At 33.6% G+C, this 18,860-nt stretch overlaps 1 protein-coding gene across 1 annotated transcript in view; it reads left to right on the plus strand.

Annotated features, from left to right (window-relative positions):
- GABA-B-R2 (gamma-aminobutyric acid type B receptor subunit 2) overlaps window positions 1-18,860 on the plus strand; it is a 95,549-nt gene continuing 76,689 nt past the window's right edge. Inside the window, exons 1-2 of the mRNA XM_072524169.1 lie at window positions 1-385; window positions 8,018-8,121. Coding sequence (XP_072380270.1) covers window positions 235-385; window positions 8,018-8,121 — 255 coding nt within the window. The 5' untranslated portion in view covers window positions 1-234. The remainder of the gene's footprint in view (window positions 386-8,017; window positions 8,122-18,860) is intronic.

Consider the following 18,860-nt stretch of genomic DNA (forward strand, 5'->3'; position numbering starts at 1 on the left):
GGAAAACCAGAAATTTTAAGGAAAGGTACAGAAAGACACGTCGGATAATTTGGCAGTGAATTAAAAGTGATAGTTTAACTCATTCCGCGAATACCAATCAAAACATTGCCGATTTTTATAAACGATGATTCATTTTAAGGCCATTTATAGCTGTCTACTAACACGGTTACCCACTTTTCTTACAAATAAACAATTTTTGTTTACCGTGTGACAAAAGGTCGGAAAATTTAGGAAATGATTCGATTTGCAGTGTACACGGTTCTTTTCTTATTAATTTTTTTGAAGTGTTGCAATTTTCAAAAGCCGAATATGGACAATAAAAGACACGACGTTTATGTTGCTGGTTTCTTTCCTTATGGAAGAGGAGTAGAAAATTCTGACACAGGTAACAAATTATAAATACAAATTATAGGGAAATATCTATACTATATTTATCTATTACAACTATACAATAATTTTTGTAAATATTTAAAACTTTTTCTTTCCTTGTTTACCTCGTTCTAGTAGATATTGCAAAAATTATTATTGATGAATTTATAATATAAATTTAATTGGCAGTTGATTACTACAATATCGAATTATAATTTATGTTTTGTTGAAAGCTAATTTTAGATTTAGTTATTTATAAATTCTTCTTCTTTTGGTGCCTATTGGTTTCGAATATTGCCGATCATTCTGGCTGTAATTATTTTATTAACTGATGCTTTAAATAGATTAGTTGTTGTTGTGGAGAACCATTTTCTCAGGTTTTTTAACCATGATATTCTTTTTCTTCCCATTCCTCGCTTTCCCAATATTTGGCCTTAAAGGATTATTTTCAGTAATCTGTATTTAGTGCCGTTTCTCATTATGTGTACGAGATCCAACCGTTGGTTGGATTTATATCATTTTGCTAAATAAGTAAATCCCTAAATGTCGAAAATAAAACACCAGTGTACGAAAATACTATTATTTATTTATTAAACAAAGATTCTCAAAAATGTAGGCCTATATCATCTTCTAGACAATCACATTCTTTTTCCATTTCATCACCTTCATTAGCGGTGTCATCTTTTCGGTTTTCTAGAATGTACTTATACCATTTAAGGTCTTCTTCTTCTTCCCAGGTATTTCCATATTCTTGTATCAGTAGAAATTAGAAATGCAAAGACCACAAAATCAGTAGGCCCAGATTAGATACCCACTGAACCAATTAAATGCATTGACGAAGAAACACTGCATATACTTTTAGATCTTAATTGATGGATTCGACCGTTACTTGATGGAAATTCATTTTATGTAACAATAAAACACTGAAAACTTTGTTTTCAAAACTTCCACAAGATTGATTTTAAATTCTTATCACTACAGCTGTTTCGGCTAATTGCCTTTCTCAAGTGATCTGTTTTTGGCATGGGTTTACACTTTATAGTCTCTAATGAAATAGGTTGAGGAGGGGAGAACTGTTTGTCTCAAGCTGGTCATTCAGAATTATATCTGTGTTTTTTAATTTGTTGATTTCCATAGATTCTAACAAAGATAGCTTAAGGCCTTTATTTTGAATGTGTAGAATTTTAAATTCGTCATTCAAAGAATGACTATGATCTAGAAGGTGAAGTGCGTATGTAGAATCTGTTTTTCTATTATTGAAATCCTTTTTATGTTCTGCTATTCGTTTATTAAAATTTCTACCTATTTGACCAATGTAAGTTTTTGGGCAGTCGCCACATTTAAGTTTGTACACACCACTGTGTAAGTGTTTTTTATGTTGGCTCTTGTTGTTTTTAATATATTTGCCTAGGTTGTTATTTGTTCTGAAAGCTGGTGTTATTCCTTTCTTTTTTATGTGTTAAGCAATTAATAAAATGTTAAATCATAAACTACACAAGAAAGCCCTGAACTTAGTATTTCCACCACCAGAGAAAAACCCAGTACCTTCTGATCGATTACATATACAGGCAAAATATCAACAAAAATAGCCAAACACATAAAAAAGAAAGGAATAACACCAGCTTTCAGAACAAATAACAACCTAGGCAAATATATTAAAAACAACAAGAGCCGACATAAAAAACACTTACACAGTGATGTGTACAAACTTAAATGTGGCGACTGCCCAAAAACTTACATTGGTCAAAGAGGTAGAAATTTTAATAAACGAATAGCAAAACATAAAAGGGCTTTCAATAATAGAAAAACAGATTCTACATACGCACTTCACCTTCTAGATCATAATCATTCTTTTAATGACGAATTTAAAATTCTACACATTCAAAATAAAGGCCTTAAGCTATCTTTGTTAGAATCTATGGAAATCAACAAATTAAAAAACACAGATATAATTCTGAATGACCAGCTTGAGACAAACAGTTCTCCCCTCCTCAACCTATTTCATTAGAGACTATAAAGTGTAAACCAATGCCAAAAACAGATCACTTGAGAAAGGCAATTAGCCGAAACAGCTGTAGTAATAAGAATTTAAAATAAATTTTGTGGATGTTTTGAAAACAAAGTTTTCAGTGTTTTATTGTTACTTTTAGATCTGTTCAACAAAGCATACACAACAGGAGTAATAGCCGAAGATTGGTTGCTGTCCACGTTTGTAACACTACCAAAGTCAGTACATGCCACAGAATGCTCCAGTACAGAACAATTTCTTTAATAAGCCACACACTTAAGATATTTCTCAAAATAATACATGGAAGACTATACAAAAAAATAGAAGAAGATATAGATGACACCCAGTTTGGATTCAGAGGAGGACTAGGAACGAGAGAGGTTCTGTTCGCTTTAAACGTTCTCACGCAATGACGACTAGATATGAACCAGAATCTCTATGTCTGCTTTATAGATTATCAAAAGGCTTTTGATAGAGTACGACATATTTTTCTTAGAGTGCCGTCTCCCTACAGAGGTTGGCAATCATAATGGCTATTTTTATTTTTGAACTTGTTGCTCTAAACAAATCAATCGATCTGCATTGCTACCAATCATGTAGATTCTTCAACCATGAGTTCTGCCTTCGACCAACAGATCTTCTTACGACACACATTACGACATATCTTCATACTTTTCAATAAAATCCTTTATAAAAAGGTTTTCGGAATAAATATTCCATCATCAGTGTCCTAAAAAAGTATTTAACCACTTAATTAAAAAGAACATGAAATAATTTAAATTTTGACAAAGGTTAATGTAAAATGTGGTTAATACTTACAGGTTAATACATTAATGTAGCCACTAAATATGGGGGTAAAAACCCTTTAAAAATTGCTAATTGAAATTTAGTTTACATTATTTCTTATATAAAATTAAGATGGTAAAGTTACCGTTGGATTGATAACATGGCGACGTATGACTCTACATTAAGTTGCAAGTCCTGAGACGGTATGTCTGCGAGGACTTTATGAAAGCAACTGATTGAAATGACAATCTTGACAGGTTATGACGGAAGTTGTAACAGAGCAGTCGGTGTAACTGTATGTGTCTATTTAAGACAGAAGCCAACGTTATTTAAAATTGTGAAATTTAAAATAAAATTAAAAAATTATAACAGTATCAACCATCAATGTTGTTGTTTTAAATTATGTATGTGAGATGAAATTGTGGTGAGAAAATTATGTGATTAAACTGTTAAAAGAAAAGAATGTGTATAGTCGAGATATACAGGTTATTGTCAATCTGTACTGGAATCAAAAAAGCAAAGGTTAGAATCGAAAATATCGATACAGAAATTATAGAAATCAAAAGAGGTTGCGTGCTGTCCCCATTGTTATTCAATCTGTACATCTGAAGCTATGTTTAAGGAAGCAATATCAGACGAAAAACAGGAAATATCAATAAACGCAAAAATCTTGAACAACATAAGATTGGCAGACGACACCGCTGTTCTTGCAGACAGTCTAGAAGCACTGCAACTGATATATAAAAACTTGCATCCCTGTGAAAATATAATGTTTTCATTATATAAACTATCTAATTTTGTTTCAAATGTAATCAAAATATTTAAATTTGATAAATGTTTTTATAGTCCACGACGATTGTACGGAAAGAGTTACCAAATACCTCCGAGATATATAGGATAAATCTAAAGAAGAAATAAACAAAAGAAATCACAATAGACATTGAAAAGCGGACTTTATGAAAGCTAAGAGAATTTTAACCAGTCGGGATGTACGCCTAAAGCTAAAATATGTCTTAAAATGTTCATTATATTATTTTGTATGGTTGAGAAATATAAGCCTTGAGTAAATATTTCTGTAACTGTACTCGAATTAGGGATTTATAAAGGAATAAATATACAGGGTATCTCAAAATGATTGGTAATAAATTATATCACGATATTTAGCGATAAAAATAAGTCGATTTGGTCGATTGGTCGCAAATAATGAATTCAAATTCATTTTTGTCTACCAAGATCGCCTAACATAATTTGTACAATTATGGCCTTTAAAAACTAAACATGCAGAAGAAGTTACATTCATTCTTCTTGACATATTTTGTGATGGACAATGAACGGGAATTCTCCAACAGAATTATAGAAGAACTGTGCTCCATGCTCCATGTGGAAAGATTTGAAGATATTAGACGGTAAGTCAGTCACAAGGATCTGTTGAGGGTGCGAATCAAGAGATCGAAAATATACTGAGCTGCTGTTTAGAAAGCAACCAAACAAACAAGTGTTCAGAAGGTGTTTGATTTGTACAATTCGCCAAGATTCCCGCTTACCATTCTCGCATCAAGTGCAGTCTGTATAAAGTTATGTTTGGGGTTTCTGTCAAAATTGGTTTAAAAACTTCATCACTGCTAGAAGATGCTCTAGAAAATATTTTCACTGAAGAAGATTTGGAAGCATTAGTAAAACAAGTAGCAGAAACCCAGTCAGGTCCTGATTCTTAAGAACTTAAAGAAGTAGAAGTGGATGTGCCAAATGAGCTTCTAATAGAAGAAGAACCAGAACAACCTCAGCAGTTATCAGTGAATGAATTTAATGCGGTTCTAGAAGAAGTATCTTCTAATCAAATTTCAGAGAGGCAACATTCTGTTGCAATTAAACGGAGACGTGCAAAGGAAGGTCTTGAAAATGCTTGAAACATCAAACTTAATATTTCCTCCAGGTAATGTCGGTGATACGGTAAGATTAAGAGTGCCAGATATTGACAGGGCTCGAAGTGATTATAGAAATGTTTTGGCTGTACTAAAGAAAGGCGACTACTACAGTTGTATAGCAGAATTCAATTTTATTAAAAAAATTTATAGTCCTTTTCCATCATATTGATAGCACATTATGTATGCAAATCCTCAACAGGTCAAAAAACCATAGGCGTCACCCTATACTTGTTTTAAAATAAATAAAAAAAATAATATTTTAAGATGCCGTCAACAATTTATTATCTTTTAAAAAATCTTCTGTAAAATAAGTGTCCACTAATCTCACTATACCTTTTTTGTGCGTAAAAAACGTCGGTATATATGCCACACGATTATTGTTAACTATACACGGGTGATTAACGAGAGAATTCAATGTTTCACGAAATAAATTAATGTAAACAGTAATTTAAAGGTGATTATTGTTTTCTATACAAGTTATCGCCTGACACAAAAAGAATACCTTCTTTGAACCATTAACTGGAATTACTGATAAGGCTTCACTAATGATAGTTTAAGTAGTTTTTATGCCACATTACAGCTTATGCCAATAATATAAATTAGAAATTGTTTGCATCTTCCATTTAGTTTATAGATGTACATTGTTCATGTCTTACCTACCTACGTTTTTGGTGTCGATATTTTGTTATTTGCATTTAAAAATGACGTCGACAACAGGTTTTATCCCGGTTAAGTGTAGTTTTAAAGGTGCCTTCAGTCTAAGAGAGAAAAATATAATATTAAATGTACACGATGCACTTGTACATCAACGCCCTTTAAGTAATGTTCGTGAAATCGTTAACATGTGTTCAAATATGACAGGGGGAGAAGCAACAATTTACAGATTCCTAAAAGAAAGAAAAGGAGGAACTGTTTCATCTCCCAAGAAGAGTGGAGGGAGTAAACCCTTGGAAATTAAAGAAATACACAAAAACATGATAAGACGTAGCGTCCACTCATTTTTTTTTAACAAAGAATTTCCAACATTGGACAAAATCCAAACATTAATTAGTTACCAATCATAAGCAACAAGAAATTATGGGGACTATTGAGAGAGATGGGATTTCGTTGGCAAAAGAATAGAAGAAAATCCGTTTTAATTAAAAAAGATTACATTGTATGTTGGAGACGAGATTATCTAAGAACTGTTAAAAAGTACCGAGAAGAAGGGAAAACAATTTTTTATTTGGACGAGACTTGGCTAAATGAAGGGCATACTGTACCATATCTATGGGTTGATAAATGTGAAAAGTTCCCGTCAGGCATTCATCGAAGGTGTATCTACTGGAATAAACAATATTCCCGTTGGAAAAGGATGCAGACTCATAATAACCCATATTGGAAACGAATACGGTTTTGTCAATGGTGGATTATTAAGTTTTGCCTCAAAATCAACCAAAGATTACCACGAGGAAATGACTGCTGACGTTTTTGAAGAATATTTTGAGCAAATGTTGGATTTAATTCCAAAAAATTCTGTCATAGTCATGGATAATGCTAATTACCATTCAAGACTAGCAGAAAAATTGCCAACAACGGCATGGAAAAAAGGAGAGATAATCGAATGGTTGGATAAACACGCAATTGAGTACAAGGAGAATTCGACAAAAAAGGAATTATTACCTATTGTAAGGCAACATAAAGCAGCTTATAATAAATATATAATTGATGAAATGGCATTAAACCGTGATGTAATTATTTTACGTTTACCCCCATACCACTGTGATCTGAATCCGATAGAAAATATATGGTTTCAAGTAAAGGGTGAAGTCGGACGCAACAACAAAACTTTTAAATTAGAAGACTTACAATTATTAGAACATTCCTTATCAAAAGTAACTCCAGAAAATTGGAAAAATGCTGTTAGTCATGCTCACAAGGAAGAAAATAAAATGTGGAATTTGGATAATATCACTGATGGAATGCTGGAACCGGTAATAATTAACATTGGAGTTGAAGATTCCTTAGATTCTGAAGAAAGCAGTGAATCTGAAATGGAATTTGATTAAAATAATATTCATTTTTTTACAAATCGGCCCCTGTTGCGGCCACAAATTATTTTATATATAACCAACAAAATAAACATCTTACATTTTTTGCAAATTCATTAGTACCTGTTAATCTCCATCACTCCGACACTGGCAACTTTATTTAGGGATTAGTAACACTCAAAACTATTGTATTCTATTCTGCTTCAACCTTTATACCTGGTGGTCATACTCAATTTAAAATTGTTTTCCTATATACTTCTGTAAACTTGTTGACAAATATCTATTTTTCATTGAGTCACCCGTATCAACAGTTTAGGGATTTCCATACATAATGTGCTATCAATATGATGGAAATGGACTATAGATTGGAAAATTATTATGCGAAATATATTAAATCGATTTTAATGAATTTTAATTAACTCTTTTATTATGTTATGAAGACGAATTATAAAAGTCCTTAATGAAATTTAAGTGGTTGAAAAATACTGAATGAGAACAAACCTTTTCTTTCCCCGTCTTTTTTTTGAATTTATTGCTTTTTTGCAGCAAGGGTAATCTAAAGTATTACTTTAACTTAAATTAATTTTTAACCAGTTGTATTTTATAGAAAATTCAATTGTTGCTATTTAATTTCATTACGGATTTGCTCTAAAATGAATTGCTTTAAAGTTGTAAGCAATAATTTTTTAAGCTTTTAATAATTTTTAAATATTTTAGTTTTTTTTTGGGAGCGAGGATAAGTCAATTATTATTAATGTACTTATCACCTAACTATTTCTGCAAAAATCCGAATGTCACATCTCACATCCACCTCAAAACAGATCTGCCCTGGTTTAATATATAATACCTTTTTACTTGAAATTGCAGCGGTATATATTTAAAAATTATCTTATTTTCAGGTCGTGGTGTAATGCCGAGTGTAAAACTAGCCTTGGATCATGTGAATGAACATTCTTCTATTTTGAGAAACTATAGACTGCATATGTGGTGGAACGACACTATGGTAAGGCAATATAATCTATTATATCCACATCATCAAGTATAAACAAAACAAAATTTAATACATTTATAGTGAAATGAGTCTGAAGTAGATTGATCATGAGCGGATAACTGGTAAACCAGTTATCGAAAGTAATATTACGTTTATTACCATAAACTGGCCCAATCACTTTCTTCTTCAGCCTCCACTTCTTCAGAATTCTCCCTTTTGTGTGATGTCTCTCCTTGAGCCCTTTCTTCCAATATGATTGTCTCTTGACTTTCTAATGTGGTTTGTTCTTCCTCAGATTCATTATCAATGAACGATTTATCATCGTCAGAAATACTGCCAAACTCCGCCCATAAACATTTTAACGTTTAATGCTCTTGTTCTTAAGACATAATTATTCTATAATACAGTATCGCTGAAAGAAAAATAAAAATACTAGGCGCTAGAAGACACTATTTCATCTACTTTCGATTTTATAGAAATAAAAGGAGTCCCTGTGGTATGGTATACCCCAGAACACTAACCGAGGGTTAATATTGTTAACAAATGAATAAAGATTATGTTTCGTTGATATGGCGCATTAATTGTCTCGTGAAACAGTCTTGTCGAATATCATTCGAGAGAAAATCATTTACCGGCAAAATTTTCTTCTGGTTTTATTCAAGTTTGTTGCCTTTTGGCAATTTCCGCTTATAAAATTTTGACAAAATCACTCGATTGACGTCTCGTGATTTAATTGTCAAAATTTAATTCTTGCCGGCAATATTTTCTCGGTTATTATATCATAATCATTGGTGCTACAGCCTTATAAAAGAGCCTCGACCTTCCCAAGTCTATTACGCCAGTCAGCTCTATCCATTGCCAACTGTTGCCAGTTTGCTGCGCCTATTTGTCTACCATCCTCATCTACACCATCCCTCCATCTGAGTTTTGGTCTACCCCTACTTCTAATTCCCACAGGTTGTGACATAAGGATTCTTCTAGGAGGGTTGCTCTGCTGTGATCTTGCCAGATGTCCTTTCCATCTTAGTCTTCCTATTTTTATAAAGGATACTACGTCTTTACCACCAAATATATGTTTATATCTGTGATATATCTCGTAGTTGTACTTCCTTCTCCAAACACCATTTTCACAGATGCCACCAAATATTCTTCTCAGGATCCTTCGTTCAAATATAAGCAGGAGATTTTCATCTGCCTTGGAAATGGTCTATGTTTCCGACCCATATGTCAACACTGGTTGTATAGGGGTTTTGTATATGGTTATTTTTGTTTTTTGGCTTAAGTTTCTGCTTCTCATATGTCTACTTAGTCCAAAATAGCATTTGTTTGCTAGGATTATGCTTCTCTTGATTTCTTTCGTCATGACGTTCTCCTTGGTGATCAGGGAGCCTAAGTATGTGAATTTGTCCACCACTTCAAAGGTAGAATTATCAACCGTGAATTGGTGGCCGATGTTTCTGGCTCTATTCTTAGTTTTATCTTCATTTACTTGCAGGCCCATATTTTTTGAGGCGTTTGACAAGGTGGTATACATTTCTTCTACAACTTCTTCTACAACTAGATCAACATCATCTGCATATGCCAAAATTTGGGATGATTTATTAAAAATGTTTCCTCTGCTGTCTATTTGGGCATCCCTGACCGCCTTTTACAAAGCTATGTTGAAAAGGAGACACGCCAGCGCATCTCCCTGTCGCAGCCCAACATGCGTTTCAAATGCCTGTGATTGTTCGCCCTGTATTTCGACTTTGCAAACAACTTTACGCATTGTAGCCTTAACCAATCTTATCAGTTTATCGGGGATGTGGAATTCATTCATGGCTTCATACAATTTATTTCTTAGGACACTATCATAGGCCGATTTAAAATCTACGAAAAGATGATATGTGCCGATATTGAATTCATTGGTTTTTTCCAGTATTTGCCTTAGCACAAAGATCTGGTCTCTGATCTCTATCTGATCTCTCTTATTATATACGAATATATTTTGATATTTTATATGCCTTTCCCTGATCATTAATTTCCAAGGACTTCCAAGTGAAATACAATCATTTTTTGCAAAAAATTAAGTAATAAAAATAATAAATAAGTATCACTCGAATCCGTCAACTGCTTTTTAATATTTAGTATTCTAGGTGATAAATTCTTTAGCCATTATATATTAAAGAGCATACTTAAACGTTATATTTAATAATATGTGGGTGTTTACAACAGGATAAACTTAGCTTACTGCTAAATAAATTAACTCTCATAAAAAGGTAAAATCAATAGCTTTATTTGTATATCTACATGTCTCAGTGAACAAAAACAGATATTAAAAAAATCGTTGGGAAATTATACCGGAACGATCAAAATAATTACGTCATTTAAGTAAATAAATGTTTTAAATTGTTTTGTTTTTTTTTTATCGAACTAAATGAACAGTGCGGCTCGGATGCTAAAACAAATATGTTTGTAAAAATTGGCAAAACCCAAAGTATTTTACCTAGATATGCACAAAAAACTGGTTTGACGAAGAATGTCAGATCATCACAGACAAAAAAAACAGAGCATATTTACTGATGCAACAGGGGCACAGAACCCGACAAGCAGAGGAAGAATATAAACGACTACGCAAAGAAGAAAAGAAAACTCACCGAAGAAAAAAGAGAGAATATATGAACAAAGAACTTCAAGAACTACAAGAACTAAGTAAATCAACAGAGACAAGAAAATTTTATCAGAGACTGAACAAAAGCAGAAAAGACTTCAAACCGAGAACAACGATGTGTAGAGATAAGGAAGGTAATATATTGACAGAACAGCAAGAGATACTAAGTAGATGGACAGAACATTTTACGGAAAAGTTTGAAGGAGATCGGAGAGAGACGACCCCTGACATACCATTAGACCAAGCAGACAACAGAGAAAAGACTCCACCAACAATAGCCGAGATTAGAGCAGCAGTAGAAAAATTAAAGAACAATAAAGCACCGGGATCGGATCAAATAGCATCGGAGTTACTAAAGGAAGGAGGAGACGCACTACAAAAAACAATACATGAATTGATAACAAAGATATGGTCGAATAAACAGCTACCAACGGAGTGGAATAGCGGTATTATTGTACCACTACATAAAAAAGGAAATCAGTTAGAATGTGGAAACTACCGTGGAATCACGCTGCTGAATGCAGCATACAAAATAATGTCCAATGTCATTTATGAAAGACTTAGACCACACGCTGAAAAAATAGTTGGCAAATACCAAAGTGTCTTCTGTAGACAGAAGTCAACAATAGACCAGATATTTGTTCTGCGACAGATCCTCGAAAAAACAAGTGAATATAACATCGACACCCATCATCTCTTCATAGACTTTGAAAGCGCATATGACAATATAAACCGAGAATTCTTAATAAAAGCAATGAAAGAATTTAATATACCAACACAACTAATAGAACTGATAAAAGAATCTCTAAAAGTAGAAAGTAGAATCCGGATACAAAATGAATTAACGGAAACAATAGATGTGAAAAAGGGACTACGCCAGGGAGACGCTCTATCATGCATCTTGTTCAACATCGTGCTCGAGAAAATACTGAGGGACACAACAGTCAATACACGAGGAACAATCATTAATAAAAGCGTGCAAATACTAGCATTTGCAGATGATGTTGACATAATCGCAAGATCAAGAAGAGAAATGATAGAGGCATACAACCAAATAGAACGAGCTGCACAAAATAGTGGTCTTAAAATCAATCAGACCAAAACAAAATATATGCAGGTAAGAAAAAACGCAGAAATAAGGCAGCCACAAAATATAACAATAGGAGAATACAACATAGAGGAGGTAAAAAACTTTATATACTTGGGATCCCTAGTCACGTCTGATAATAACGTTACGGAGGAAGTGAAGAGGCGAATATTTATTGCAAATAAATGTTACCATGGCTTAATTAGACACCTAAGATCAGATAACGTCGCAAGAAAGACAAAATGCCAAATATATAAAACCCTAATAAGACCGGTACTCACATATGGCTCAGAAACCTGGACACTTACTATAAGAGAGGAAACGTTGTTAGCCACCTTCGAAAGAAAAATCTTGCGATACATATATAAGGGCACAAAAGAAAACGGAATATGGCGAAGACGATACAACTCTGAACTATACAAAATATACCAGGATCCGGATATTATAACATTCATCAAAATAGGACGGCTGCGTTGGATAGGACATGTAGAAAGAATGGAAGAAGGCGAAATACCAAACAAAATATTCAAACAGATGCCAGTAGGAAAAAGAACAAGAGGAAGACCGAAACTGAGATACTTAGAACAAATAGAAAATGATATAACAACCTTAAAAATAAAAAACTGGAGAAAAAAAGCACGAAACAGATCGGAATGGAGAAGAATCCTAGAACAGGCCAAGACCCAAAAAGGGTTGTCGAGCCAGTGATGATGATGATGCACAAAAAACGAGACTCAAAATAAACAAATTTAACTTACGTACTGTGACGTACTGTCTACAAAAAGTTTTTGTATTAGACGCTTGATTAGATGCCTTAATTATGTTTTATTATTATTATCAACACACAGAACATAGTGTAAAGCGGTATACAGAACAATTTGAATACCGTTATTCAATCGGATGTAATGGACCAGGAGCTAGAAAAGTTACATACAGTTTCAAAAGACATACGAGAGAAATTTCTCAAACCACCAAAAATAAAGAAGAAATCGTGGATGACAAATGAGATTCTAGATATGATGGAAGAGAGGCGAAAGTTCAAAGATCAAGACATGATAAAAAGATCAAAAAAGCTATTAGAATAGCTAAGGATACACATCTAAAAAAACAGTGTGCAGAAATACAGCAATTACATCATTAACACGATTCATTTAATATGCACAAAAAAGTTAAAGAAGCCGCAGGCTTATACAAACCTAGAAGAGTTGGGTGTTTGGCAGATAACCAAGGCAAACCACTGTTAACTGTGGAAGAAAACCTAGACACTTGGAAGAATTATGTAGAAGTAACTTTTGCAGATGATAGGCAGAATACCATTGAAGACACTGAGTGCCAAACAGGACCCCCGATTACCATTGAAGAAGTCACGTCAGCTATTAAAAGAACTAAAGATGGTAAAGCGGTAGGGCCTGACGAGTTTTGTGCAGAATTCCTAAAACTTATGGATGAACAGGGAATAAACTGGACAACTGTATTCAACAACATATACGTAACTGGAAAAATACCCCAAAGCTGGTTAAAGTCGACCTTCGTGACCATACCAAAAAAAGTATCATGGACGCAGTTTGGATTCCGCGATTCCTTAGGCACCCGAGAGGCTCTATTCGCTGTCCAAGTGCTTATGCAAAGATGCAGGGATGTTAACTGTGATGTGTATACTTGTTTTATCGACTACAAAAAGGCATTTGATAGAGTAAAGCATGATAAACTTATAAACATCTTGAAAGAAGTGGGGTTAGATGATAGGGACTTAAGAATCATCTATAATTTATATTACAACCAAACAGCCAATATTAAAGTGGATGACCAATTGACAGAGGCAGTCTCCATAGATAGAGGAGTGAGGCAAGGATGCATTCTGTCCCCGGTGTTATTTAATATTATACTCTGAATATATCTTCGAGCAAGCGCTAGGCGAACTACAAGAAGGCGTATTAGACAATGAAATACGTCTAAACAACATTAGGTATGCCGACGACGCAGTAGTTTTTGCAGATAGTCTGGACGGTTTGCAAAGAATAATGTCGCGTATATCAGATGTAAGTAGAGAACACGGACTTGATCTTAATACGAAGAAAACAAAGTACATGGTAGTGAGTAAGCGCGAGATATTAAATACACAGCTTTTGGTTAACCAACATCCAATTAACAGAGTGGACAGCTACACATACCTTGGTACTAACATTAACAGCCAATGGGATCACTCCAGTGAAATAAAACAACGCATAGGAAAATCGAGATCGGCGTTCATAATGATGAAGTCTCTTTTTAGAAGTCACGATTTACCACTTGCTACCAAAATCTCTCTCATTAGATGCTATGTATTTTCTATGTTATTATACGGAGTAGAGGCCTGGACACTTTCCGAAGCTTCTTTAAGAAAACTCGAGGCATTCGAGATGTGGTGTTACTGACGTATTTTAAGAATTTCATGGGTGGATCGTGTGACTAATGTTGAGGTCCTACGTAGAATGGGCAAGGAATGCGAGATTATTAACACCATCAAAGAGCGCAAACTAGAATATATTGGCCATGTTATGAGGAATGAACAGAGATACGGCTTGTTGCAACTCATTCTTCAGGGCAAGGTATTTGGAAAGAGAGGACCAGGGAGAAGAAGAATATCTTGGCTTTAAAACCTGAGAAAGTGGTTTAATACATCGACAACCGGACTATTCAGAATAGCAGCAAGCATCGTAAGAAGAAGAATTATGTTTTATATTAATACACATTTACAATAAAAGCATTTTGATAAATTGACGTATTTTATTATCGAGGTTACAGCCTAGTTGTGGTAGTCAATATTCAATCGCTTGTCTTCCAAATATTTTGTGGTAGATCGTAGACACTACAATTCTGACCAGCTCTGTTTTAGAATTTTGATAGCTTTACGTTCCTCTTTACTAATATTTGCTTTTGATTTTGCGCTTTGCTCCAGTTCCTTTTTGCACAACAGATAATTATTATTTGACAAATACAAAGAATGGGCAACACGAATGACTATGAAAGAAAACCGTACTATGGGTCAAGTTCTTACCGTTGCATATAACAGATTTTTAAAATATAACCTTAATGTTGCAAATATTTAAAAATGTCTGATAATTTTATGATTTTCCAAAACTCTTAAGTAAATGTGTAATTTAGTAGCAGTAAATTGACCGTAAACACATTAATATGGCTTTGCCAGGAGAGAGTTCCGAAACTTTAATTGAACAAAACGTCAGAATGTTCTATCTTATAATCTGTAACTAATACCAGCAAGTTTAAAGCGAATTCGCGGTTCAGTTTAGATATCGATCCATAAACTCCATTAGCAGCTACTTGTTACGTTATACACTGTTTGCTGTCAAGGGTTTGTAATTTTAGGAAGCTTATTTCAAGGGGATGTAACTATAAACTATATCTACACTCACTCAAAAATGTTTTGCATATTATCTGTAACGCCACTGAACGTTTCTCATTTGAAATTTTTTGCACTGAGTTTTTTTGTCTACTAAAATAATGTATTTTATTGCTTGATTTTTGTTTCTTAATCGTCACAAAGATTCTCAGTATTCATATTGCGTTCATCAGTTTTTGAAAACCGATATTTGTAAAAATTGGTTTGCGTTTTATTCACTTTGTAGTGAACAATATGAATAGACAAGTGACATCTGAGTTCAACAGAGCTAGAATCGTTACTTTTATTGAATAAGGCCACACACACGTCAACGTTGCTGTCCGGGTTGGAGTTAATCAGAGTGATGGATCTCGGATTGTGAAAAAATATCGAGAGACGAATTCTGTTAGCGATCGTCCAAAAAGCGGAACAGTCAGAATTACTACCAATGTCCAAGAACGTTTACTGCCCGGAGAAACCCCTCTATGACTGCCCCAGCTATTAGAAGAGAGCTCCAGCAGGTTACGTTCGGCGAATGTATTTACAAGAAGACCATTGTTTGTACCAAAGCTTACGTTAGAGCAGAAAAGGACTCGACTGGAATGGGCCAATGAACATTTACAATGGCATGACAACAGATGGGGAAATGTGTTATTTTCTGATGAAACCAAAATTAGCCTTTTGTCGGATAATCGCCCAGGAAGGGCGATTGAAGGATTGACGATTGGCGATGGAGGAAACCAAATCGACGGGATAAACTTGACCAAGCTGTACAAAGAGTCCCATATCAAGGTGGCTCCATAATGTTTTGGGGCGGCATCATTCTAAACAATAAAGTTGCTTTAATTCCTATTGTTGGTAACATGAATGGACAAATTTATATTGATACCATTCTTAGGCCTGTTGTACGCTTGTGGCGAGGAGCTGTTGGTCCAGAATTTATTTTTATGGACGACAATGCGCCTCCCCATCGTACGAGACATGTGGCAGATTTTTTAGAGACAGAAGATATCGTCAGATTACAATGGCCACCTTACTCACCTGACCTCAATCCCATTGAGAACGGATGGGATATGCTCAAAAGAAAAATTCAGTCCCGGCAGCTACCTCCAAGGACACTACAAGACCTTAGACTAGCAGTGATTGAAGAATGGGGCACCATGGACCAGAACTACATTAATACACTTATAAAAAGCATAGGACATCGCATTCAATCTTGCATTGATGCAAGAGGTGGAAATAAGGCTTATTAAGTATTAGTTCCTATATCTGTACATAATAAAAAAAATATGTTTATAATACATATTGTTAATAATGATAATAAATTATTAATCCTTTAAATTTTTTTGTTGTTTTTTTCAAAACATACAATATATATATATATATATATATATATATATATATATATATATATATATATATATATATATATATATATATATATATATATATATATATATATATATATATATATATATATATATATATAAATATATAATATATAATATATTATATAATATAATATATAATATATATAATATATATAATATATATAAGTATTTTAAAAAAAAAATAGATTTCACCAGATTTGGTGGATAATTTTCAAAATATTACATTATGCAAAACATTTTTGAGTGTGTGTATAATAGTACGATCATCTCATGCCATTGTCCCCGCTCCATCCCAGATACAGGAACTGTATATGCATTATTTCAAAATCTTTAAGAATCCCTCAAAAGCCCCTTGGCCTGCTTAACAATGTTCTTCTATTCTGCCCTGTCGGATACTTTCCTTCGCCACTGCCTGATGTTAATGGTTTTAAGATCCCTCTCTACGTCCTCTATCCATCTTTTACGGGGCCTTCCTCTTGTTCTGTTTCCTTGGGGCTTTTATCTCTGGACTACTTTTACAGCTCGATTATCTGGCATTCTTTCTAGGTGACCAAGTCAGTTTAGTCTTTGTGACTTTACAAATCTAACAATATCTGCGCTCTGCGTTAGTTCATCCAGCTCGTGGTTCATTTTAATTCTCCACGAACCATCGCTGCATTGGGTTGGTCCAAATATGTTCCTTAGTATTTTGCACTTAAATATTCTCAGTTGATTTCTATCAGTGGTTGAGAGGGTCCACGTTTCACATCCATATGTGACCATATGTATTTTTAGGTATTATATAAATTAATATGTAAAATACCATCTAACGTCCCGCAATCGACAGCATTTAATTTATCTAAAGATAACCAAAAATCCGTAAAAGTGTAGGATGCAAAACGGAGAAGTAATCTTCGAGAGTTAAAGTAAAATTGTAAAAATCCGGATGCAAACGTTCGAACGGAACTGGGATTTTCCATTTTCTTATTTGTATTCGTCCGTGTAACCCTTTGATCTTCGAAGCGTAAAGTTTAAAAATAAGTACCTTATATGCTCGTAAAGTAAGCAAGGCTTGATTCGAATGCCCCATCCCCAAGGGAAATATTTCACGGTGGATATTTTCCGTGCACGATGTATTTTAAAAATTTTACAAGGCCACGCTGTTTTATCGATCCAAGGACTCTTTCACATGCATGCTAATTTTATATTGCGGCTTTTATTGGACACAGATAGACACTCTGACAGGTAGCTATTGCGAAATTCGACCGAAATTATATTATTGGTTTCAATGCTAACGGAATAGTTCAAGGATATGGTTTTATCAAAAAAGAAATTTCTGGGAAATAAAAATTTCGACTAAATATATTATGATTAATAAGAAAATATCTTAGTGACAGACCGACACATATACCTTAGGTGAGAAATAAATCGATAGAAACCTATCATTTACATTACATTACATTACCACTATCGATAGTCTCACACCTTTAGACGTTAGCTTCAAGCTAAATCACCTCGGTCATAATTATTATGTGTAACGTCGTATGTGTGACGTATTTCCATTTTTTAATTTCGCATAAAGTAAAAACTGATTGACCACAATAAAACAAAAATGTGAATAAAATAATTTAATTAATAGTGATTATTTAATCTAAAGTTTTAAATTATTAACCAAGAATAATTTCTACTTTGATTTGAACAGCAGCAGAACAATAACCCAAACTGTCACTAAATGATTATAAAAGTCTGATGGATCAGAGATCAAGGCACGATGTTCTCGTCCAGGCGCTCAGGGTTCGAATCCAACATGACGGTTTTACTTTTTTAAAAATTAAAATTTGAAATTAAGCAGATATTATATCGTTTTGCTTTAAATCACTAAACATTTATTTCAGTCGTTATTAGAAGTGTTTATAGTAAACATGAAAATCTTATTGAAAAAACAATGTCGTACTTTCGAAAATAAAGTAAAAATTCTTCAAAGATAAAAGAACGTTCTAAATAAATGTACTTACAAAAAATGTTTAAATAGATAGAAATTCTATAAAAATATTCTAAATAAACGTATTTTATTCTAATGAAATGTATTTACAAAAAATGTTCGAACAAGCCTCCATTAGCAGCAGAACAAAAACCCAATCTATTATAAAAGTTTCGTCTAACATTAGTTAATGTTTCTGGACTAATACCTCTCATTGAATCAAAGATCTTTTCTCTTAATTCTTGGAGAGAATTAGGCCTATCGTCTTCAATTCCATATAGTTT

Source organism: Diabrotica undecimpunctata, chromosome 3 (assembly GCF_040954645.1).
Source record: "Diabrotica undecimpunctata isolate CICGRU chromosome 3, icDiaUnde3, whole genome shotgun sequence".
NCBI lineage: Eukaryota > Metazoa > Arthropoda > Insecta > Coleoptera > Chrysomelidae > Diabrotica > Diabrotica undecimpunctata.